Here is a 24,322-nt window from a genome sequence, read left to right on the forward strand (position 1 = left end):
CTCTCTCTCTCAAAATAAACTTTTTTAAAAAAGGAAATAATAGCGATCCTGTTGAATCACTGTATTGTACACCTGAAACTCATAGAACATTGTATGTTAACTCTACTGGAATTAAAATAAAACACTTAATGAAAGAAAGAAAGAAAGAATAGTGATCCAAGAAGGGGGTGCCTGGGTGGCTCAGTCGGTTGTGTCCAACTTTAGCTCAGTTCATGATCTCACGGTTTGTGAGTTTGAGCCCCACGTTGGGCTCTGTGCTGACAGGTCAGAGCCTGGAGCCTGCTTCGGATTCTGTGTCTCCCTCGCTCTCTGTCCTTTCCCCTTTCCCTGCTCACGCTCTGTCTCTCTCTCTCAAAAATAAACATTAAAAAAATTTGAAAAAGAAATAGTGATCCAAGACACAGGGCAGCCTCATTGGTATAGGAAATGACCTGTTGGATGATTAATTTAAACCTCATCACCAAGAACTTTTAAAGAACAGATCTGTGGTATCATTAAAAACATGACTGAAAAAATTCTATGTTTTAGAAGAGTCACTGTGGCCAATGTGCACGGAGCCTGGAAGGTATCATTCTCCTTTGTGCTTTTAAAATGATAAGGCTTCATTCTTATGTACAGTGAACCAAGGGGTTGCCCTTTGATACTTGAAAGAGGTAGTCACAGCTGTAAATATGGATGTGACAGTGAAGTATCCCCATGAACTTGGGAGAAAAGGAAATATAGTTGCCTTCCTAACTGAACTAATAAAACCAAAATATATATTTCCCAGGGCCAACAACTGGGTAAGGAGTGTGGTCAGCAGGAAATATAAAAGGGGGATTCAAAGAAGGTTCTTTTGGCCTCATCTTAGGGAGAGCAGTGCTGAATTTGGGCACACAGTCAATACAGCCACTATAGGGGAGTTGCCTAATGAGTAGCAGAGATATCTTACCTGGCCTCAGTGAGATCCAGAGGAAATGTCCCTCAAGTCTTCTAGTAACTTCTTGAGTTCTGAGCTTACGCAGCAATTTCCTAATTCCTGTTTCACCCTGTCAAGTATACCTATAGCAGGAAAGTGAGTGTTCTGAAAGAGGCCTTGAACACCTGGAAAGACATGTTGCTTATTGTTGCCTAATTGTCTGGCATTCTAATCTGTACATTAGTATTGTGCGAATTCAGTTGTTGTAAGTCTTCATGAAATTCCACGTTACCTCTGACTATACTGGTGAAGTCCAGTTTCTGGACATGAAAGGCTGAAAGGAACAGATTCTGGACGACGGTAAGCTTTCCGTAGTTCTAATTTATATTTTTAAGGAAGCTCTTTGATAATCAGTCTTGCGGGTGGCCTCTGTCTGCCTCATTATGTATTCCTGAACCCTCCACTAGTGGTTTTAGGAATAATAGCAGGAAACATTACTTTCAACAGTTGGTAAAATAACATGGAGCTTGTATCCACTCAAGAATTTATGATGAAAAATAGAAAAAGGCTTAGGAAATGTGTAGATTAGAGATGATAGACACAAAATATTCTTGCTGCCGCTCTTCTGTCCTATAGCCATGGCAGACATTACTAATCGAAAACAACACTCCTTCCTGCTGAACCTGCACTGGCTTTGGAACTCTTATTAATGACCTTAATCCAAGAAGCCACAATCAGTCACCTAGATTGGATCCATGTGAGCTAAAACTCTCTGCCCTTTATAGTTTAGATGAGCTCTTCAGCATTCTGGTCATCAAATTCCAGAATTCACCTGGAAAGGATCTAAGAGGTGGCTTAGTTTTTGAGTTTGACGTCATGGGGGAAAGCTAATATGTTGTCTGACCAGAAGTCTCTAGATACTCTGATGGAAATAATACCAGACTAGATAGATGGACAGGAATTATCAGAATGGAATTATCTAGACCACTGTCACATTCACCATCAAGGTGTCAACCAGGACAGAATTTGTGAGGGACCTTAGATGTTTTTCCCCAGAGTTCAAGTCCTCACTTTGCCTCTTACTGGGTGTGTGATGAGTTACTTAACATCTCTGGGCCTTAGCGTCCTCATCTGAGAAGTAACATACAATTTGCAAGTTTGAGACTGCCAGTGTAGATGACATGTGCAAAGTGTCTTGCAAATGGAAGGTACTCAAAAATATTAGTTTCCTTCTTGCTTCTCTTGTTAATGATACTCAACACCAAGCAGAACTCCCTTAATCAAAGATCTCCCATCTGTACTCAAATGTTTCTAGTGAAGTGTAGCTCATTATCTCACCGGGCATTCCATTTCTGAGCTGCCCTAACTACTAAAAACTCTCTCATTATGTTGAGCTGAAGTCTGCCACAGAGAATATAGCTTGCCCTCTGCCAACATAGAGCTTACCTTTGGAGTCTCTTGGATATTTGAAGAGTGTTACTCTACCCTCCTAAATCTTTTATTTTCTAAGCTGAGTCGTCACCGTTCATTCAATTGCTCCTTGAAGGACATGGTTTTCATTTCCATTATCATCTAGGTTGCCATTACTTGAATCACTTCTAAATCTGTAGGACTGATCAAACTTCTTCTGGTTTTTTTGGTGTCTAGTGTTAGTTAAAGGATTATTTTTTTAAGGAATGCATGCTAACTGTGTTTTATTCCATTGCATCAGTCTCCAGCATAATAGTGCTTCCAGAGATAGAATCCAGCACAGAATTTCTTGTTTTCCTATTAAATATAGAAATTATTTAAATTTAGTAATTAGTCATTAGTAATATAACACCCTCACCTCCCCCTGTCCCCCACCTGGGTTTCAAGATGGCTCAGGTATTGAGCATATTTGTACATATTTGTACAACATATTTGTAATGGAAACTTGTTTCACTTACATTTTGGGTTCACCCTCTTGGTGTGGGGCCAAGGTTTGTCACTTTAGACATTTCTGATTATGGTGTTGATTAGCTAGTTGGCTCCTAAGCTATAATTATCTTCCTCCTTCAGTTAAAATCACAATTCAGTATTACAACATGAGCTATTGCAAAACCTAATAATACGCATTGGATTTTTATTTCACTCGAAGCAGAATTTCCCTGACAATTCATATTTTTTCTTCTGGGTTGTTCAATTGTTAGGTGTTGCTGTTATAGCACTCCTGACTGGGACATTCTTCCTAACAAAAATTGATCAGTGGGCACTTTGCAGTATTGTTGACTTTGTTTTCCTATGGCCTCACTTCTGTAATATAGTGATTAAAATACACTGTATTATTATTCCCAGCTTAAATAATTTTGAGTGACTCATAAACTAGAGCCATACTTGTGTGACAGCATAATTGATGCCAAAATGAAAAATTCAGTCAACATATGTTTTATTTTAAACTGTGCCAAATGATGGGCTTGACTAATAGTTTTCATTGGATTTCAGCCAGTCTTTTCCCCTGAATTTTTCAATCATCTTGACAATGTATAAACTGAATGTGATGTTTCATTTTATTTTATTTTATTTTCTCTTATTTTATTTTCCTTTTTAAAGTTTATTTATTTTGAGAGAGAGCACGAGTGGGGGAGGGCAGTGAGAGAGGGAGAAAGAGAGAATCCTAAGCAGGCTCCATGCTGTCAGTGCAGAGCCTGATGTGGGGCTCAAACTCACAAACCATGAGATCATAACCTGAGCCAAAACCAAGAGTTGGACACTTAACCAACTGAGCCACCCAGGCGCCCCCTGAATGCGATGTTTCTAAACATCACTTCAACCAACATGTATTTGGTATACCTACATTCTGTGAGATGCTATATTAAGTGCTGGGAATGTATTTCTGGATGGCCAATAATACACGGCCCTGCCTTTGAACAGGAATCAGACACGCAAACTCATCTTCTATAAACAAAGCTCAGACCACCACGGTCAAAGAATATAGGGTTCTCAGAAGAAGGTCACTTAATCTTGTGGGAAAGCATTCCAAGAAAGCATCCCATGTTCTTTGGTTCTGTTCTGCCTACCCACTTCCATTTAACACCATACATTGAGATTTTATTTTTTTTCTCTTTTTTAAAAAAAAAAATTTTTTTAACGTTTATTTATTTTTGAGACAGAGAGAGACAGAGCGTGAACAGGGGAGGGGCAGAGAGAGAGGGAGACACAGAATCTGAAACAGGCTCCAGGCTCTGAGCTGTCAGCACAGAGCCTGATGCGGGGCTCGAACTCACAGACCGTGAGATCATGACCTGAGCCGAAGTCGGACGCTTAACCGACTGAGCCACCCAGGCGCCCCAACATTGAGATTTTGTATGTCCATCAAGTCTCTGCCCAAATGCTTTTTGTGCCGTAAGAGTGGCCCTGGTCCTCGTGCTCCAGCCCAATGTATTCTCTTCCTCCGCCAAACTTCTGTAGCACCTCATCTGCATTTTCTTTCTGGTCTAGGCAGGTGTCTTTATACCTCAAGGTAATGTTATTTGCATATATGTCTATGTTTGCTCACAGCTACTTCTGTAATGCCCAGTAAATATTTGATTGAGGGAAAAAATCTACTTTAGATAAAGCACCTTGATTAATGAAGGAGGAACACATTCTGTTTTGGTCTAGACTGCCGGGAGTATTAAGGTTTTAGTCTCAGTTTTTTCATGGAAAGCTAATCTATCTTCCATTAGTTGCTTTAAGTTAACTCAGTTTTGTATCTGTAGTGAATTGATTGCCTGTTTATAAAGCACACTCTACTGATGAATAAGAAGTCTGAGGCTACTTCTGTAAGTGAATTTTAATGGACACAGTTTTGTTTTGTTTTGTTTCAACTTTTAAAGACTTCATAGAAACCGAGGTACTCTATTTTGTGAAAACAACTCCTGGGACTCTTTAGATATATGGGAAAAAGTCCTCAGGTTAATTTCCTTAAAAAAAAAAAAAAGCATCATTAATTAAAGGACTGCTTTATTGAAACTGAAGATCACTTTCTACTGAGTCATCAGATACTGTCTGTTGAGCAATATGATTGATATAAATAGGCCTTGTGAAATTACCAAGTGAGAATTTGTGCATTTTAGATAAAAAAGTTACGTTCCCACAAAGTGTCAAGTATCTTAAAGGTTCTCTGGAAATATTAATTTAATTCAACAAAATTCTCAATAAAATGCAAACAACATCTTAATGGTGTTTTAGTCCCTGATATCATAATTATTTAAGTAAGATTTAAGGAGTAAGTGAAATTCATTTATTTCCATGTGACTTACACATTTAAAAAAAAATAAAGCAACCAAAATGAATAGATTTAAGTTAAATCTATTCAAAGCATCCTATTATGTATGTATGTATGTATAATTAATATACAGTGTTCTCTTAGTTTCAGGTATACAATATAATGATTCAACAATTCTGTACATTTCTCAGTGCTCATCAAGATAATCCTCTTTATCTATTTCACCCATTATCCTATCCATCTCATCCCTCTGGGAACCACTAGATTATTCTCTGTATTTGAGTCTATTTTTTTGTTTGTCTCTTTTTTCTTTGTTTGCTTGTTTGTTTCTTAAATTCCAAATATGGGTGAAATCATACAGTATTTGTTTTTCTCTGGCAGACCTATTTCATTTAGCATTTATGCCCTCTACCCTCTAGGTCCATCCTAGAGGGGATGTTGCAGATTGCAAGATTCTTTTTTATGGCTGACTAATATTCCATCACACACACACACACACACACACACACACACACACACACACCACATCTTTGTGCATTCATCTGTTGATGGACACTGGATTGCTTCTGTATCCTGGCTATTGTAAATAATCCTGCAGAGCATCCTTTTAATGCCTCCTATGTGATGGACTCTGCTTAGCTGCTGTACATTGATAAATTTGGGTTTGTTTAGTCCGCCTTTCCAAAGATAAGTGCTGGAGAATTTTAGAGTTAATAAATAGAGTAAAATATGTTGAATGTTTCAATAAAGTAATAGAAGAAATATATCAACCCTTTTCAGTATTCATGCAACAAATGTTTATTGAGTACCTCTTATGTGGTAGCCCTATGCTAAGCCCTGGGGATATGACAATAATGTTGTTTCAGCTTTAATTGAGTAGTTTGGCACTGTACACAATTCCATTCACACAGATTCAGCAAATACTGATTTTTCTCCTATGCAGTGGGCTGTTTTATGTAGTGGGCTGGACACCAGGGCTATAGTGGAAGGCAAAACAATAGAGACCTTAGAGACTTTATAGTGGGAGAAGCAGGCATTAATTCAGTAGTTGTCGAAATTAATACATAAGAAGACTACAGTATACTATGAGAGTATGTAATGGGAGAACCTGATGTGATTGGTGGGGGGAGGGGGAGGGGAGAGACTAATCAAGATTTTTCAGGGGTGACCTCTGAATTCAAACCTGACAGGTGAGTAGGAGTTAGCCAGGCTGAAATGGAGAGGAAGCACATTCTAGGCAAAGAGGGAGAGCCTGTGGGAAGGAGCAGGGTGTAGAAAAGCTAAACTAGGCCAGTAAGGGAGGTGAAGTATAAAGGAAAGGCAGGGGGAGGCACACAATTTGAGAGAAGAGAAAGGGGGCCAGGCCAGACCTTGCTGGATTTTGGTCTTTATTCCAAGGACTATAGGAAGCCTAAGGGGTGTTAAGCAACAGGGTGATAGGGTGAGGTTTGTGTTTTCAAAACAGTCCCTCCCTAGCTGTGGCGGGGTGAACAGTGGAAGGAGGTGGAAGCAAGTGGAAGCTGTATGGTTTTTAGGCGAGGGGGCAATGGGCAGTGGCCTGGACGGGGTGGTGGTGGTGGGGATGCAGGAAAGAAACTAGATCATAGATATTTAGGAGTAAAATGTCTGATACAGCTAGGATGTGCTCAGAATATTTGTTTAATGAATAAATAAACCGGTGGACTCAGGAGACACGGAGCTCAACCTAGTTAAGAAGTTACAACAGAAGGGGTTTTACACCAACACTGATGGGATAACTTCTCTTGGCTTGTTTAGGCAAAGTACATTTTGATGCAAATGTATAAATTCATTAAAATGACCCTTATTTAGTGATTCTTTTGTCTCAACCAAACATAAATGACCCACACGTATTCTGAACAGAGAAGTGACGATATAAAACGTTTGGACATATGTTTATATAGCAAGTGTTTTATGGTGCATATCATGTGTTTTTGGAACTTAGTTTTATGTGACTAGGTTTCCCGGATGCCAGACCTTTGTAAAATGCAGCCAAACAACCTCCATCTGGACAAATCGGGAAAGAATTGTGTAATCTGTCCCTTGAGCTTTGTGTCTGGGGAATTACAGTATTATATTGTCCTTTATCTCATCAGCGATGATTTCCTCTGTCATGCATCTTTTCACTGTGTACCCCAGAGGTGACAGATGATGATGATAATGATGACTAAAATGTTCATCGGGCTCCCCTCCCTGCTGAGACCTTCCTTCCCCTAGAGCAGTTCTCATCTTCCCACTGGTTAGCACTCAGTTCTTGCTCCTTCCAGCCCTACAAGCTGTCAAAACACCTTCCTGAGTCCCATAGGGGAAGGCGGTCTACCACTGAAGACTCCTCTGGGGAACTGAACCAGCTTCTCCCACCTTCCTCCTCGCCCTCCTCGGATGACTTTTCCTCACCCCCAGCCTCTGACCAGTGAGACCGGGGAAACTAGACTTCATTGTTCTGCTTTATCTGTAGCACTACTGATAATGAATCCTCTGTTAGTCTGGATCTAATTCTGTAGTCTTGGTTCCAGGATTATCTCTTGATTGGATGCTGATTGTATATGTTTGTTTGTTTTTTAAAAAACCATGATGAAAATTTACCTTATTATTTATCAGCCTACTCAGTTACTTATTAGATAAGATAGGGAAGTTTAACAGTAAACTTACCCTGTCCTTCCAGAATCAGCACATGAAGTTGTATAAAATGGGTGCCCAGTGAAAACATCTTGAAGTACCTTGGAGGTACTTTTATATAACGAAAATGTAATGTAAAATGTAATTAAATATTTAAAAGTATCCTAATTTAAAAAAATATGCTGTGGTGCCTGGCTGGCTCAGTCAGTGGACTGTGCAAATCTTGATCTCGAGGTTGTGACTTAGAGCTTCATGTTGGGTGTAAAGATTACTTAAAAATACAGTCTTAAAAAAATGCCCTGAAAATACCTTTTGAACAGTATGAGTTGCCCCTCTTAAAAACTTCAAAAACTCCTAAAAATGAATGAAGACGTAACATATCTTCCAAAAGGAATTGATGAAGCCTCCTCACACTTTTGTTAAATAATCAAATTTACTGTGTCTGGAGAAAGGACACTTGCCAATGAAAAATGACAACAACTTGTCTTATTCTATTTGCACCAATGCAACAAAGGAGAATAATGTATGAAACTATCATGTATTTATCTTCATGTATTTACATCCATAAAAGCTGTTTCTTTTTTTTTAATTAATTAATTAATTAATTAATTATGTGCATACACATAAGTGGGGGAGGGGCAGAGAGTGAGGGAGGGAGAGAATCCCAAGCAGTCTCTGCCCTTTTAGGTGGAGACTGACGTGGTGCTTGATCTCGTGAACTGTGAGATCATGGCTTGAGCTGAAATCAAGAATCGATGCTTAGCTGACTAGGCCACCCAGGTGCCCCCATAGCTGGTTATTTTCAGTAGAATATGTATAGACTTACATATAGTTGGTGCTGAATAAATACTGGATGAATGAATGTATACACAAATAAATGAATATGTGGTGTCTCACATACATAAATGTACCAGTTGATCATTGTTTAAAAAATGAAAAATTATACTTCAACCGGTTAAAAAAAAAGTTGTATTTGCAGCTCTGTTCATTTGAAATATGAAACTGCAGCTCTAATGACTTTTTTAAAAAAAAATCCCATGGTATTGACAAATAAATGAAATATTCCAAAATGGATATATTTTTCTCAGCAGAAACTTCTTGTATATATATAACTTTGGGACGCGCGTTCCAAGCTGACAACTAAAATGTACATAATCTGACTAGCCAGGTTCAGCCAGGGAAGCAGCACAGGATGAAGAGTCAGTTAGGACATTAATATTTTTCAGTTTGATTTTGAGTTTATGATACTAATGTTAAATGTTATTTAAATCTTAGATCTAGTCCCAAAACTTAAACATTCACTAGCCTATAAAAAGTCACTTTCTCAGCTATGTGAATAAATTTTCAGTTGATGTTTGAGTATGTTTTTAAAAGCTTGAGTAGTTCAGATTGTCTCTCTAGTTGTCTAAACTCTGAATAATTACTAGCTTTCTTCTTTATGCCTTAAGACAACTTGCCTCCTTACTGGTGGACTTTCTGGAAATTAATGCCATTTGCTATTTAAATAAGAATGTTTTCATTTATTAAGTTGATAGTTTGCCTTTTTTTTCTTTTCTTTATCTCTTTTTTATGTTTTATTTATTTACTAAAAAAATGTTTTTAAGTTTATTTATTTTGAGACGGAGAGAGAGAGAGAGCACAGTGGGGGAGGGTCAGAGAGAAGTAGAGACAGAACCCCAAGCAGGCTCTGCAACCTCACTGCAGAGCCTGATGCAGGACTTGAACTCACGAACTGTGAGACCATGACCTGAGCTGAGATCAAGAGTTGGGTGCTTAACCAACTGCACCACCCGTGTGCCCCTCTCTCTTTTTTGAAAAGTAAACTTTCTAGTATCAAACATCCCTCAAGTGGCTTGAAAAGCAGTGTTAGTTTTTTAAAAGTTCAGTTCATGAGATTCCAGTAGGTGGCACTCTTACAAAGCCTAAAAGAATTGACTACTTTGGCAACCCAGGGTTGTTTTCTAGATGGTTCCCTTCTACTGTGACCTACTTGCAAACCTATTTGTTCTGGATAACTAAAAGTTATTGTTTTCCCTAATTATCAGAGTTATACATGCTCTTTGTTAAGCATTTTAAGAAATGTACATAAGAAAAAATATAATTGTCTTCTGAGTCCTTGGTAATTTCTAGAAGATAACCACTGTAACAATATGCATATATACATACAATATACTAATATATACATTAGTATATACAATACTTTCCAGATCTTTCTGTAGCCTATACATACAACAAAAGGATATAAAAAGTAAACATTTTAATTGGCGAAGTTTTAGATTTTAAAATGATCATGAACAATATGCTTTCTTTTGTTGTCTGATCTTGTACTTGGGTTTTGTCTTGTAAGCTATTTTCCCTTTATTTTCCTTAAAGACAGACCTCTCACTTCTGCAGTTCATTAATTGCTGAGTCCAAAAGGACCTTTTACATCTGTGTTGAATTAGGGCTTGTGGTCTTGTGAATGAGGGCTGGAATCTTGTGATAAGGATGCTGTGCTAATTGCACTTCTTAGCAGTGAGAATGGGGCAGAGTGAACTTAAATAATAAACCTAATGCACCCTTTGCCAACTGAAGACTGTAGAATATTCTGAAATATTACCAGAATAGGACTGCTATTTTGGACTTGATGACTATTCCATGAGATCCTAGCCATTGGCGCTTATGTGGGCAATTTTGTGATATCACTGATTTTTTTTTTTCAGTAGCTCCCCCCCCCCCCCCCAATATAACTTTAAGTCCAGCTGACTTCCCCCAGAGTGAATAATCCAAGAGACCCAGCCAGAATTGAAATGCTTTTTGTGGCCTAGCCTTGGAAATCACACACGATCTTCATTGTTGGGGGGGACTGTACACAGGAACAGGAGTACCAGGAGGTGGGAATCATTGGGGCCATCTTGGAGGCTACTGCAAGAAGCAATCAATGCATTGAAGATTACTTTATTCTTTTAATGAGGTGTAATTGACACACAGTATTTACTCATTTCAAATACACAACATAATGATTCAATATTTGTGTATATTGTGAAATGACCACCACAGTAAGTCTATAGATAGCTATTTTAAAGCCACAGGATTAGTTAAGATCACCCAGGGAATGAGTGTAGAGAGAGAGGACAGAAAGACGTGGCCAGCATTCAGAGGTCACAAAGAAGAATCTGAGAAAAAAATGGCAAGTGAGGTATTGTCCATGGGAGCCCAGAGGAGAAAATGCTTTGAAAGGAAAGGAGTGCCGAAAAACTAAGATGGTAACTAGGAACAGCCCACTGGGTTTATCCTTGTGCAAAACTCCTTTCTCCTTTGAGTCTCACACAGTGCAGATGTAGTTATAAGGAAAACATGTTATTTGAAAGAGTAGTACTATTTGCAGCCACTGTTGTGTACCAGAAAAGGGATATCATCTATTACTTGGAGGCTGTGGACCTTGTTCAGGAAAAGACTTTGATCATTTCTTTGGGTCTAAAAGGTAAAGTTCTCCCAGGATGTGTTGTGGTGGGTGAGGGCTAGGCCGAGAGTGGAATTGCTATGCATAATATGGAGATAAATGGAGCACTGGAAACCACTAGCAAATATTAAAAGGAGTGTGACTTCAGAAAGCTGCATGCTGAAGCAGGTCAGCTATAATGGCATAATAACCTTCCGTGGGTTTTTGCACTCAGGGCTAGAATTCCTCCAGGCTTGCGTGACTCCTGCCTCTCCCTTCTCCCCATGACACTCCTTGTTCATCAGTTCCCCTGGTTGCTGTGCCCCATATGGTTTCCATACACTAAATAATAATAGAGTGCATGTATTGAGTACTTGTTAGGTGCCAGGGACTGCTTCTAGTGTTTTATGTATGTTACCTCATTTCATCTCCACAAAACCCACCCACTTCAATGATGGATGGGGAAACTAAGGCACACAGGGATTAGGTTACTTACTATGAAGTGGCAGAGCCGGGATTTGAACCCAGTCTGGCTTCAGAGCCCAGGCTCTTAATCATTAAGTCCTGCTCTTATTTCCCTTTTAGGGTTTCGAATTTGGCAACCCAGATTGAACCCCCATCTACTCAGGCTTAAACTTTGGCCACCTGCTGCCACAACCCAGAACATGACACCTGTTATTGACTCATGGGTCTGATCCACCCCAATGAAAACCCCACCCTCGGCCTCAATGGCGCCAGATAGGAGAAGGGACGTCAAAGCAATGTTTGTTTACACCCTCGTGTTCTTTCACATGTGTTTCCTCTGTTTCCTTTTCCCCTTCTCTGCCTGGTTGATTTCTGTATGAAGCAATTAGTTGCCCCCTGACAAACTGTTCACTTCTTCGTCCATGTGTCCTTTGAACTTCTATCTGCCTTATCTCTCTGTATCACCATTTCTGGTAGAGGTGTATCTCTGCCCTCGATTGTGAGCTCATCCAGGCAAAGATCTTACCATATTCACCTTTGAGTCTCCAGTCTTGTACACTGTAAGGGTTCCATAAGTGTTTCTTGACTGAATGAAAGAAGGTCCTAGAAAAAGAATAGGACAACTGTTCTCCCCCATCATGGGTAATGTAATTTTGCTGTAACCTTGATTGGCTGATGTAAAAAGGACAGAACTTCTACACTTGATCTTAGCCAAAAGGCCGAGAAGTGATAAAAAGACAGAACTTCTAAAAGAATTGTTTTTTAAAAGTGCATTTATTTTGAGAGAAAGAGAACACGCATGTGGGTGCATGTGAATGGGGCAGGGGCAGAAAGTGAGAATCCCAGGCTGGCGCTGCACCAAGAATCTGTATGTATGTATGTATGTATGTATGTATGTATTTAGAGTGAGGGCACAAGTAGGGGAGGGGCCGAGAGAGGCAGAGGGAGAATCCCAAGCAGGCTCTGTACTGTCAGCACAGAGCCCGATATGGGGCTCGAACCCACCAACTGTGAGCTCATGATCTGAGCTGAGGTCAGATGCTTAACTGACTGAGCCACCCAGGCACCTCTCTAAAAGAATCTTCTTAACTTAATCTCCAACCTTGCCATCTTCATCTCAGTGTTTATCTACTTTACTGTTAGTATTTTACAAACCTCTCTCTATGCTCTTGACATTATTGTTGGAATAGAGAAGGTACACATTTCACATTATTACCATTCATCTTTTATTTATTAAAACCATACTACTTGATCAGAATCCTGTGATTAAAACATGTTCCTGGTCACCAGAAGAAAGTTTATGAAAAGACTACTGCAGGTCCAGAAAGATGTAAGGCAATTTTGGTTTGTTATAAAGACCAACGTGGCCATAGTGATTTGTAATTGAAGAGCAAAAAGGACTCATAGTGAATAGGGAATCCAAGAAAAATGGAACAGACAAAAGTAGAATTGAACTAATATAATATCTTACTCTGAAAGGGATAATTTCTGCTTGTAAATTTACTGTTCCTAAGGAATCAATCTTGGGGAAGATCTTATGAAATTTTATATTAGTTCTTCCTGAACTTGAGATGAGACCACTTCACCATTCACCACTTCCTGCACAATTGTCTTGATTTTCCGGGATTTGGTTGGATCTAAAGATAAAAATAGAATGAAGGGGGAGAAAGTTAGTGTTTCACATATTCATCCAAAATTGATTGTTGTTTGACTTAAGCTTTAAGTGAGATAGTGGCAGATACAATCCATTAAATTTAAACTTGTGAAAGTGACTTTTGCATTCTAAAACAATGCATGTTATTCAGTGAAAATGAAATGTATTCTGTATTGTCTTATGCACAAATGAAAATACTTTTCTTTTTAAACATTTAAAAAGTGGTTATGATGCTCATAATACCTCTTTGTAGAGTAGATTTTTCCCTTCCTGGGCTTGCCAAAAGTTTTATATAGTACAGACTGTGTATTTTTCTGCAGGAATGCATAAATATTTTTCCTTGGCTCAGAAATGCAAATATACTTTAAATTATTAATATTATTAATTATTAATAATAATTAATGTTAATATTAATTAATAATAATTATTAATATTATTAACTGCAATATTTAATGAGATCTTATAGTTTTAGTCATTAATAAGTGTGATTCTGACTTACTCTAAGTGATTCTTAGGGAATCTGCATACCTTTAGAGGAATCGATCGACTGTGTTTGAGATTTGGAGTCTGTCACATATAAACTTTCATCAAAACCGTCGCTGTAAAGAAAACAAGGGAGATGGTATCACATGATGCTTTCTGGGAGGAGGAGAAGAAATAAAGAGTTTGCTGTTTAAGCTAAAAATGTGCATAAAACTAGTTTTCTAAATTTCTTGCAGTGATTGAATGTTGCACCCTGAGAGGAATCACTTAGTGCGTGGACCTTTATTTTCAAACCGTGCCTAAAATGGGCTCTCAAAGTGAAGCAAACTGGCTGCTCTCAGAAGTCAGATTTCCTGATTTACAGCCCCGGGCTCTTCCCACTATTCCAGGCTGCTGCTCCCTTTTGGAAAGTTCGCTGCAGTTGGTTGTGAGGTGACTCAGGTGGCTGTTATTTGATGTGTCATTCTTAGCATTGGGGCATTGATACCAGGTCTCTAATGGGTGACTTTTCTAGTGCTCCTTTGCAGTATGCCTCTTGTCTGTGGTGCCATTATTCATCCCAGCATTTTATAAAATTCAAGATAGCGGGTGACAGCACTTTGCAAAGTGTAGGACATTTACCAAATCCAAGGCATGTCATTAGGAGATGTGGTAAATTTCCATCAACCAGAGAACCCTGCCTTCTGTTGCCCAGAGCGCAGCAGGTGGCCGCTGTTGGTCAGCCACTAAACTCATTTCCAACCCATTTCAACCTGTCTATTCACCCTTGGGCCTCGCCGTCCAGCAGGCGGCGGTAGGTCTCGATCTCCAGCTCCAGGCGGGCCTTGGCGTTCAGCAGCCGCTGGTGGTCGGCGTTCTGGCGCTCGGCGTCGGCGCGCACCTGGAGCAGCTGCTCCTCCAGGCTGCCGATGAGCTGCTGCACCTGCGACAGCTGGCCACAGTAGTCGCCCTCCACTTCCGCCAGCGAGTCCTCCAGGGATTTCTTCTGCACGGTGGGAGGGAAATGGCACAGACAGAACGGTGGAGGGGACTGAAATGAGGAAGGCGGCCCGCCGGTGGCCTTCCTAGTGTGGATGGCACGTTTTCTTTGGAAGTCATGAAAAGATACTGCGCGGGCGCGCCCTACCGTGGCCAGCTGGGACTGGAGCTCGATCTCCAGGTTTTGAACTGCGCGCCTCAGGTCGGTGACCTCGCTCTTGCTGGACTGAAGCTGCTCCGTGTTGATGCTGATCTCCTTCCTTAGCTCCCCGCTCTGCCGAGGCAAACAGGGGTGAAGGGACGCGAGCGGGCGCTGTTCCCGCGCCTCTTTCCTGCAAGTGGGTCAAAGCCTTTTGTTTCTGTTCGTGGTACCTTTTCAACGAACCAGGCCTCCGCGTCCTTACGATTCTGCTCAGCGATGGCCTCGTACTGCGCCCTCATGTCGTTGAGGAGCCTGGTGAGGTCCAGCCCCGGAGCAGCGTCCATTTCCACGCTGACCTGCCCCGGGCCGCCTGCCAGGAAGGTTTGGAGCTCCTGGGCACAGAGAGTGAGAAAAAGAGGGGCACAGAGGCCCGTTGTGACTTTCGTGGGTCTCTTCCAACACAAAAGACACTAAACGTTTTATTTCATAACCGTGTTGCTGTACTGACATAATACAAAAATTAAACTTTTTTTAACCTAAAAATTCGTATTTTTCTTCTATTTTAAAAGAATTTAAGACATTTTCTTGGGTCCCTAAACTTACCATAGGCCCTAGGGGCTGTGCCTACCATAGAAAATGGATGAGTTGGCCCTGCCTCTTGGGGTTCCCGGGCCTTTACCAAGAAGAAGGGAGGGCCTGGTGGGAAAGGTATAGTGGGGTTCCAACCACAGCTGCCAGACGGGGGGCTGCAGAGAGTACAAGGGTTGCGCACTGTACCGCAGTCATTGATTTCCAGTAGAAAGTTATTTAGAAACCCATTGCCAGGGTCATGATTAATGTCTGTTTTGTACACCAGCTTTTGATATAGTGGCACACCAGAGTCCCATGGGAGTTTTACACTGGGCATAACCTGTTTCTCTAACATATAAAATATTATGTATTGTTTGTAGACTTTTGTTTTTGAACTTGAAAAGTACTATATTTTTTTTTTAAAAATCACTAAATCAGGACAGTTAACATTCTGATTGTTCTTACCTAGTGATGCAAATGACAACATCAGAAAACACCTCTAATCCGTTAAACCTTCACTGAAACCACCACCAATCCCACCACCATACATAACACACATCCAGAAATTCAAAGCAAAGGGCCAATTTAACAGGGACATGATATAGCATCCATATTGGGTCTAACTGTAGGTTTGTAAATTTGAAATTGTAATTTGTGAATTCGGGAGAAAAAAAGCAGCTTAGAAAGCTGCCTTTTCAGCTGACCTCTTCATGATTCTTCTTCAGGTAGGCCAGCTCCTCCTTGAGGTTCTCGATCTGCATCTCCAGGTCGGCCCTGGCCAGGGTCAGCTCGTCCAGCACCCTGCGCAGGCCGTTGGTGTCGGCCTCCACACTCACCCGCAGGGCCAGCTCGTTCTCATACCTGAAAACCAAGTGCAAAACAGTTCCTGGAGTCCACACACCCATTTGACTAAGGCCCCTGCCATCATTTCAGGGCTGTCTTGTGCCCCTTGTGATTATTTAAAAGTGGCAGCATCGTGACGTATGACGTATGATGCTCTTTTTCCTTTTTAAGATTTTCCCTTCCTTTTTTTCATGGTAATTTACTGCTCAGTTGGAGAGAAGTGAAAAAATTATGAGGTGAGACTTTTCTGCCAGCAATGACCCTCAGTAGCACTGTGTCCCAGGAAACAGTTTCCCCTTTGGCTGGCCACCCCGGCTATAGACAGTAGTGGCCCCTCTCCAGGTGGGGTTTCTGATGGCATCCTAAAAGCAGTTGAAAATAAAATAATAGTCTTTTTGCTTAACTTTTATTCATGATTTAATTAAAACACTGCTACTTCCTTAATAGCTTTTACCAAGACTTCAGAGGTTCAGGATCATCAGCACTGCCACATCCTGTGTGGGGATTTTATGGAGCAGGATGAGCATTAGTGTTTCTTCCTCAGGTCTGGGAGGGTGGAGTACGTGAAAGGAGGAGGGAATATCAAAATAGGTGTGTGGTTAATATTTTAGTGGTATGTGTCATCCGGAAAAAGACAATTTCACTTAACTTCTGGGCAAAAACATTATGAATTCATTTTGATGCATGGGAGATCGAGGTTTGGGACATCGGTGGTAATATCATATCCGTGTTATGAGCCAACAGCAAATTACCAGCATGGTGATCATAGCCCTAGGCTAAAGCACCTTATAATTAAGGATGTGTGAGGTGAATTGTGTCCGAATCTGATTACTTCCTAGAATGCCCAATGTGCATTTACCAAAACAACAAATGCGCAGAGCACGTGAACTGCAGAGGGGTAGAATGTTTGCCATCAATGAAGGCAGGAAAATAGGGACTAAGAAGAAATAATGAGACCTGTCAATTCTCATCAGTCTTTCATTTGTTCTACTCACTTCATTCTGAAGTCTTCGGCAGCCAGTCTCGCGTTGTCAATCTGCAGGATGAGCTGGGCATTTCCAATGGTGGCGGAAATGATCTGGCCAAAGAGGGGGAGACACACAAAATGAGGACGGAAAATACTAGTATTATGCAGGTATATTTTTGACAGAAAATTTTTAGGTGATGTTAACCTGCGATTTCATTACGAGTTTAAGGCAATTTAACTTTTTAAAAGAAAACATTTATAACATTTTATTTAAAAATCAAGAAACATGTTTTTGCAGAAAAGGTAGCAGAAGTACAATCACTTTATAATAAATGATAAAATGAAACTAAATATCCTGAGTTGAGAAATTGCTCCTAATACAGTCAAATTGAAAAACCTTAAGTTTTACATGTCTTATCACTGTAAAATATTGTAATAGTAAAAAAGAAACATCAAAAGGAATTCCCAAAGCCCCTTCAAAAACCATATTGTTACCTTATTCCTGAGGTCTTCGATCAATGGATAATATTTACTGTAATCACTCTGCGACCCGGGGTCTCCAGTCCCAGATCCTCGTGTTTCATACCATTCTCGAATTTTGTTTTCTAGCTCAGTATTAGCCTCTTCTAGAGCTCGAACCTTATCCAGGTAGGAGGCCAATCTGTCATTAAGATTTTGCATGGTTTCCTTTTCTGATCCAGAAAGAAGGCCTCCATCATTGCCAGAGAGAATGCCTCCAGGGCCACCTCCGGGGCTTCCTCCAAATCCAATTCCCAGGCCTCCAAAGCCACCTCCCAGGCCTCCAAAGCCACTTCCTAGGCTTCCAAAGCCACTTCCTAGGCTTCCAAAGCCACCTCCCAGGGCTCCAGAACCACCACCCAGGGCTCCCCCATAAGCACTGCCCAGTCCTCCTGCAAAGGAAATTCCAGAGCCACCACCAAAGCCAGAACTAGAACCAAACATGGAAGCAGAAGAAAAGCCTCCCCCATAGCTGTCTCCAAAGCCAAAGGTGCTCCCCCCATAGCCACTTCCAACGATGGAAGCGGACGTGCCCCTGGCTCTGCCCGATGTCCCACTCTGGGAAGATGGCCGCCGGGAGAGCCCAGAGGTGCGCACTGAGAGGGACATGGTGCTGCTGGAGAGATCCGCAGCCCGGAGAAGGGGGCTACAACCTGAGAGAAAGCAGTGTCAGCAAGGCAGAAAGGTTGGCCTTTTATAGGTCATGAAATGGGTGTTACAGTTGAAAAGTTCACTCTCCTCATTCAAAATATCGTGCTTCCCCCTTTTTTGACCAGCTCAACAAATGCATGATTTATGCATACTGAAAACTTATCGGTATAGAACTAATTGAATAATTGTGCCCATTATATATTTGTTATACAAAAAAGAAATCTGGGTGGAGTAGAGATAGGTTGTCAGAAGGAATTTTCCTCTTCCAACATATTCTATTGCTTGTATTCTCAGCACTGCCCGGTGTCTTAGGCACAGTGGGAAGGCAATGAGGGATTGTCAAATGGATAAACTAATCGTACATCGTCCTCAGCCTTGAGCTTCTTAAAGTTCTTCACTCATATTTCTGACTTGTTTCCTTTGGAAAACTAAATGTAAACCATGCAGTCATGATCTAGTCTATCTCCTAGTGGAATATAGATTCAGAAGCAGTCGTGAAACGCACTGGTGAGAGGTGGGGGAATAAATGCATTTTCCAGATTCATACAGGAATTTGAATTCTCAAGGATTTTTTTCTTAATTTTTTTAATGTTTAATTTCTGAGAGAGAGAGAGCAAGGAGCAGAGAGAGGGAGAGAGAGAGGGAGATGCAGAATCTGAAGCAGGCTCCAGGCTCTCAGCTGTCAGCACAGAGCCCCATGTGGGACTTGAACTCATGAACAGTGAGATCATGACCCGAGCTGAAGCTGGACACTTAACCAACTGAGCCAGGTGCCCTTGACTTCTCAAGGATTTTAAATCATCAGATTAGAATTAGGATGTCGCATGGTTTCTTTTTTTCTGATTCATAAAGGGGACCTTTTGAACATTGAAAAATACTATGTTTTGAGTAGAATATTAGAATATTCTCAACAGCTTTCCCTTTACATAAGAATTACCTTGTTAGTAAACTCTATGAAATCAGGAGCCTGATTTCACTGTCTGATTGTTCACTGCTCTACCCCCAGCATTGCTAATGTATCAAAATACAACTGATTTTTTGTGTATTAAAATTATATCAGTGCTCGCACCCTCAATCCCTGCCCCCTGCCCCTCCAAATATCCAGAAAATATTGACTCTAACTTCCTGGGAAGTGAGGCTCTTTTTTTTTTTTTTTTTTTTTTACATTTATTTATTTTTGAGAGACAGAGTGAGACAAAGTGAGAGTGGGGGAGGGGCAGAGAGAGAGGGAGACACAGTATCGGAAGCAGGCTTCAGGCTCTGAGCTGTCAGCACAGAGCCCGACGCGGGGCTCGAACCCACAGACCGTGAGATCGAAGCCGGACCTGAGCCGAAGTCGGACGCTCAACAGCCTGAGCCACCCAGGCACCCCGAAGTGAGGCTCTTTAAGTCTATGAATAGTCTTTTTTTTTTTTTTTAATTTTTAATGTTTATTTTTGAGAGAGAGAGACAGAGCATGAGCAGGGGAGGGGCAGGCAGAGAGAGAGGGAGACACAGAATCCGAAGCAGGCTCCAGACTCTGAGCTGCCAGCACAGAGCCCAATGTGGGGCTCGAACCCACAAAATGCGAGATCATGACCTGAGCAGAGGACGGCCGCTTAACCCACTGAGCTCTTGAGCTGGAGCCAACAGTGCCCATTGGTGATACGGGGGCAAATGCAGAGGGTTTACCCCTGAAGCCCATGTCAGACCTCTGTGGGGAATACTCACTGTCAATTCTGGCAAATGGAAGGACTGTGTGACCCTTCTTTTCGCTTTCCCAGGGACAGGAATGATGAACCCAGGGTGAAATCCAGTTACAACTTCCTTTTACCTTACGATGGAAGGGACACATGTGAAGAGATGTATTTCCCCCCCTCCTATACACATCACAAAGAGCAAGCCGGTGGGATTTCCAAATAAAGGGGTTTTAAGCAAGACATTTGCAGAAACTACATATTCTTACAATAAATATAGAAAAGATGCAGTGATCAAATGCAGACTCTGCTTGATGAGAGAGGCCATAATCCGTTGGTTTCATTTCTTGAGAAAATGGAAACGTGTTAAGTGGAAATAACCAGGGGCCTCAGCCTCCTATGGAGATTGTTACCAAAGGTTCCTTTAATCTGTATTACAAGCACTTTGAATGAGATTGTCTTTGTTTGAATCGTTGATAGTGATAGTGGGCTTACTACATTCTAGACAGTGGGCCAGGTAAACTGCAGACGTTATTTTTAACGTTTGTGGCAACCTCTTCAGTTGGATACTTTTGTCCCATTTTACAAGGGAGCAATCTGAGGGTCACGACGTCAAGTGACTTATTCAAGGCCACAGAGCCAGGAGGTGGCAAAGACAGGATTCAGGTTGCAGTGCGTTTTATAGACAACATAACCCTGCTTCTTATGGTGAAAACAGAAAAGACAGAGGGTCACTCAGAGCCGCCAGCCATGAGACTGGGTTTCTGCCCTGCACATCAACCAGGAGCTTTCACTCTTTTCTTTTCAAAAAAGCTTTCTCCTTGAATTTCATTTCTCATTGTACAGGCTGAGACCGAAAGAATGACACGAGACATGAAATCCTGCAAACGCGTGGGCAAATGTAGTTTTAGTTATTCTTTTGACATGTAACTGCGTTGTCAGAGATCATATAAAGTACTAGTTCAACTTGCACTTCCTGCACAGGAGCTTGATGTTATGGTCATTAATTTTTGCTTATAAGCTGCTCCCCCCCCCCAACCTGCCCCACCAAGGGTGAGTCCATTGTGATTGCCATAGAAATGAAAACAGGCTATTACTTGCTTACAGACTGGAGGGAATGTGCCAGATGCAGACTTGTAACTTAGTGATATCATCACGTGATATGGGAATATGATTAACTTGAATTCTTGAACTTGGAGCCGGTTTTGTCCTGACATGTATACTTTCCACCTCTAATGCCTATATGTAAATTTAAAATAATTGTGCTCAAGTATCTATACTTGCCTTTTCTGGGAAGCGAATCTTAGAAGTGAGTCTAGGGGAGAGAAAACAAATGTTTGAAGGGAAATTAAAAAATAAAAAGCACTAGCTAATACTTTAAGTTGGAATTGTTATTTGAGACTGTCCCCAAGTCAGTAAGGGTGAGAGCACAGGGTGTCCACTGGTCATGTTTTGATTTTATGTCATTCGATGTCATTCTTTCTAGATGTTATAAGGCTCTTAGTAGGTGTAATCCCCCAAGTCCATCCTAGCTTCCCCTCTGGGGTTTCTCTCGCAGTGTGATGGGACCACTTCGGCACTGATGGTTTCGTATGAAGTCATGAAATTCCAATGCGTGATAAAGAGACCCATATTTAGGGACTACAGGTCTTCTCTGGATCTGTATGCCTGTCAGAAATAGGGTCATGCTGTTCCGTGTCCTAGCTGGTATAAGAAGTGTAGATACGGAGATTAACACTTCACCTTCACACAGTAACTACTGGAAGAACCAGAGGTAGAGCCATCTGGTTCCACATGTATGTAGTGTTTCACTGCTTTCTTCGAAAGATTGTTTGGAAGAAACTAGAGATTGACCCAAAGGCAAGGATTAGTTTTCATTTTTATGATAGGAAATTCAGTTAATAGTAATCCTAACTTTTGAACAAAGTATCATTATTGCCTAGGGCCGTGGGCAATAATTGTCATATTGATGATGGCTATGCCTAGTGAATTTCAATCCCCACCTCCTGTAGGGTTTTTACTAATCAGACTCAGTTTCAGTATTTGCATGTCAAAGTTACAGACTATTTTGGAATGTGTTTTGGTAGGAGAAAAAGAATTCACTGTTGTGTAATTAATTGCTTAGAAGGGTATCATGACTTCAGACAAACAGTCCTGAGGTTCAGTCTTGCTCCATGACTTGGTAACTGTAACTTTGGGAGACTGATTTCATATCTTCATATATAATCCTCATTCATAAAATGGGGATAATAGAATAAGGCCAACCCATATGAAATTGCTATTTTTTAAAGGTAAAAAATGATCACGTATTGGCAAGACCATATGATTCAACTTAATAACTTCTACTTCATGGTGTCAGTGTGAGGATTAAATGAGAAATGCATATAAAATGCCATGCACACCGCTTAGCTCATAGTAAGTGCTCAATAAATGGTAGATACTATTATCTGTAAGCAAATCACATTATTATTTTCAATATCATCACACTCAAAATCCTGTTTACTTACAAACTTATGTATCAAAATTTAAATCCAAGCTGTTCATTTACTAGAATATGACGAGAGAGGGCAAAATGATTTTTCCTGTAAACATTTGCAAGGCAGTTACTGCTTCCTGAAATGCAAAATGGGTGAGAATACAGTATGTATCTTTTTGGGTCTGACTTCCCTCAGCATAGTGTTTTCAAGGTTCATCTCTTTGCACTGTGTATAAGTTGCCAAATAATATTCTGTTGTAGGACCTACTGCATTTTGTTTATCCATCGATCAGTTGATGGACATTTGAGTTGTTTCTACTTTGGGCTTATGGATAATGCTGCTACAAACATTTCTGTACAAAAGAACAAATTATTTGATTCCATTTATTTGAAATGTCCAGAGTAAGCAAATCCATAGAAGTGGATTTGGTTGCCAGAACTGGGGGGAAGAGAAGTGGGGGGTGACTCCTACTGGGGTTTCTTTTCTTTTGTTTAATGTTTATTTTGAGAGATACACACAGAGAGAGGTAGAGAGAGAGGGAGAGAGAGAATCCAAAGCAGGCTCTGTGCTGAGGGGCTTGATCCCATGACCCTAAGATCATGACCTTAGCCAAAATGCAGAGTCTGATGCTTAATGAACTGTGCCACCAGGCACTTCTGGGGTTTCTCTTCTGAATGATGAAAATGTCCTAAAACTAGACAGTAATGATGGTTGCACAATCCTGTGAACATCCTGAAGACCACTGAATTGTGTACTTTATGAGGATGAATTTTATGTGTATGAATTTTATCTCATTAAGGCTATTATTTAAAAAAAATAGAAATATTTCATAACATACATTCACCCCATAAAGAAAGAGAACACCTGATGATTTATGCAGTTTTATCATAAGGAGAAGCATTCTGCCTTGAGAAGGTTTTCACTAATTTTGTGTTTAATCTACTCCCATTTCTTTTTTTTTATTTTTTTATTTTTTTAAATTTTTTTTTTCAACGTTTTTTATTTATTTTTGGGACAGAGAGAGACAGAGCATGAACGGGGGAGGGGCAGAGAGAGAGGGAGACACAGAATCGGAAACAGGCTCCAGGCTCCGAGCCATCAGCCCAGAGCCTGACGCGGGGCTCGAACTCACGGACCGCGAGATCGTGACCTGGCTGAAGTCGGACGCTTAACCGACTGCGCCACCCAGGCGCCCCTTTTTTTTTGTTTGTTTTTTATTTTAGAAACAGAAAGCATGAGTGGAGGAGATGGGCAGAGGGAGAGAGAAAGAGAAGGGAGAATTTTTTTTTTTAAGTTTTTATTTATTTTTGAGACAGAGACAGAGCATGAGCAGGGGAGGAGCAGAGAGAGAGGGAGACACAGAATCCGAAGCAGGCTCCAGGCTCCAAGCTATCATTACAGAGCCTGATGCGGGGCTTGAACTCATGGAGTGTGAGATCATGACCTGAGCCGAAGTCGGACGCCCAACCGACTGAGCCATCCAGGCGCCCCTAGAACAAGAGAATCTTAAGCAGGCTCTAGGTTCAGCACAGAGCCCAACCCAGGGCTTGAGGGCTTGATCCTAGGACCCTGGGATCGTGACATTAGCTGAAATCAAGAGTCTGATATTGACCTGTGCCCCTAATCTATTCCCATTTCAAGCCTGATGTGCTTCATTCTTATTCTGCTCAGCATTTGAAATCGGAGTCTGACTCTCAAATTATTCGAAGAGCT

The 24,322-nt window shown here is 41.0% G+C and overlaps 1 protein-coding gene and 1 long non-coding RNA gene across 5 annotated transcripts in view; one reads left to right on the plus strand and one right to left on the minus strand.

Annotated features, from left to right (window-relative positions):
* Positions 1 to 24,322, plus strand: part of LOC122205813 — a 149,889-nt gene that overhangs the window by 25,551 nt on the left and 100,016 nt on the right. The window lies entirely within an intron of this gene.
* On the minus strand, positions 13,069 to 18,414 carry KRT12 (keratin 12). The gene is made up of 8 exons (XM_042914386.1): positions 17,782 to 18,414; positions 17,315 to 17,397; positions 16,181 to 16,337; positions 15,137 to 15,298; positions 14,913 to 15,038; positions 14,551 to 14,771; positions 13,832 to 13,902; positions 13,069 to 13,286 (listed from the first exon to the last, which is right to left on the minus strand). The coding sequence occupies exons 1-8, from the start codon at positions 18,412 to 18,414 to the stop codon at positions 13,195 to 13,197; spliced, it is 1,545 nt and encodes a 514-aa protein (XP_042770320.1). The 3' UTR covers positions 13,069 to 13,194.

The sequence above is a fragment of the Panthera leo genome, chromosome E1, assembly GCF_018350215.1.
Source record: "Panthera leo isolate Ple1 chromosome E1, P.leo_Ple1_pat1.1, whole genome shotgun sequence".
NCBI classification, from domain to species: Eukaryota; Metazoa; Chordata; class Mammalia; order Carnivora; family Felidae; genus Panthera; species Panthera leo.

Excerpts from the sequence above, each read along its gene's own strand:
- KRT12 (XM_042914386.1), bottom strand. The coding sequence starts at position 18,414 with ATGTCCCTCTCAGTGCGCACCTCTGGGCTCTCCCGGCGGCCATCTTCC. Across the intron at positions 17,398-17,781 it reads TCGAAGACCTCAGGAATAAG|ATCATTTCCGCCACCATTGG; the intron begins GTAACAATATGG and ends CTCTTTGGCCAG. Across the intron at positions 15,039-15,136 it reads AGGCCTGGTTCGTTGAAAAG|AGCGGGGAGCTAAGGAAGGA; the intron begins GTACCACGAACA and ends TTGCCTCGGCAG.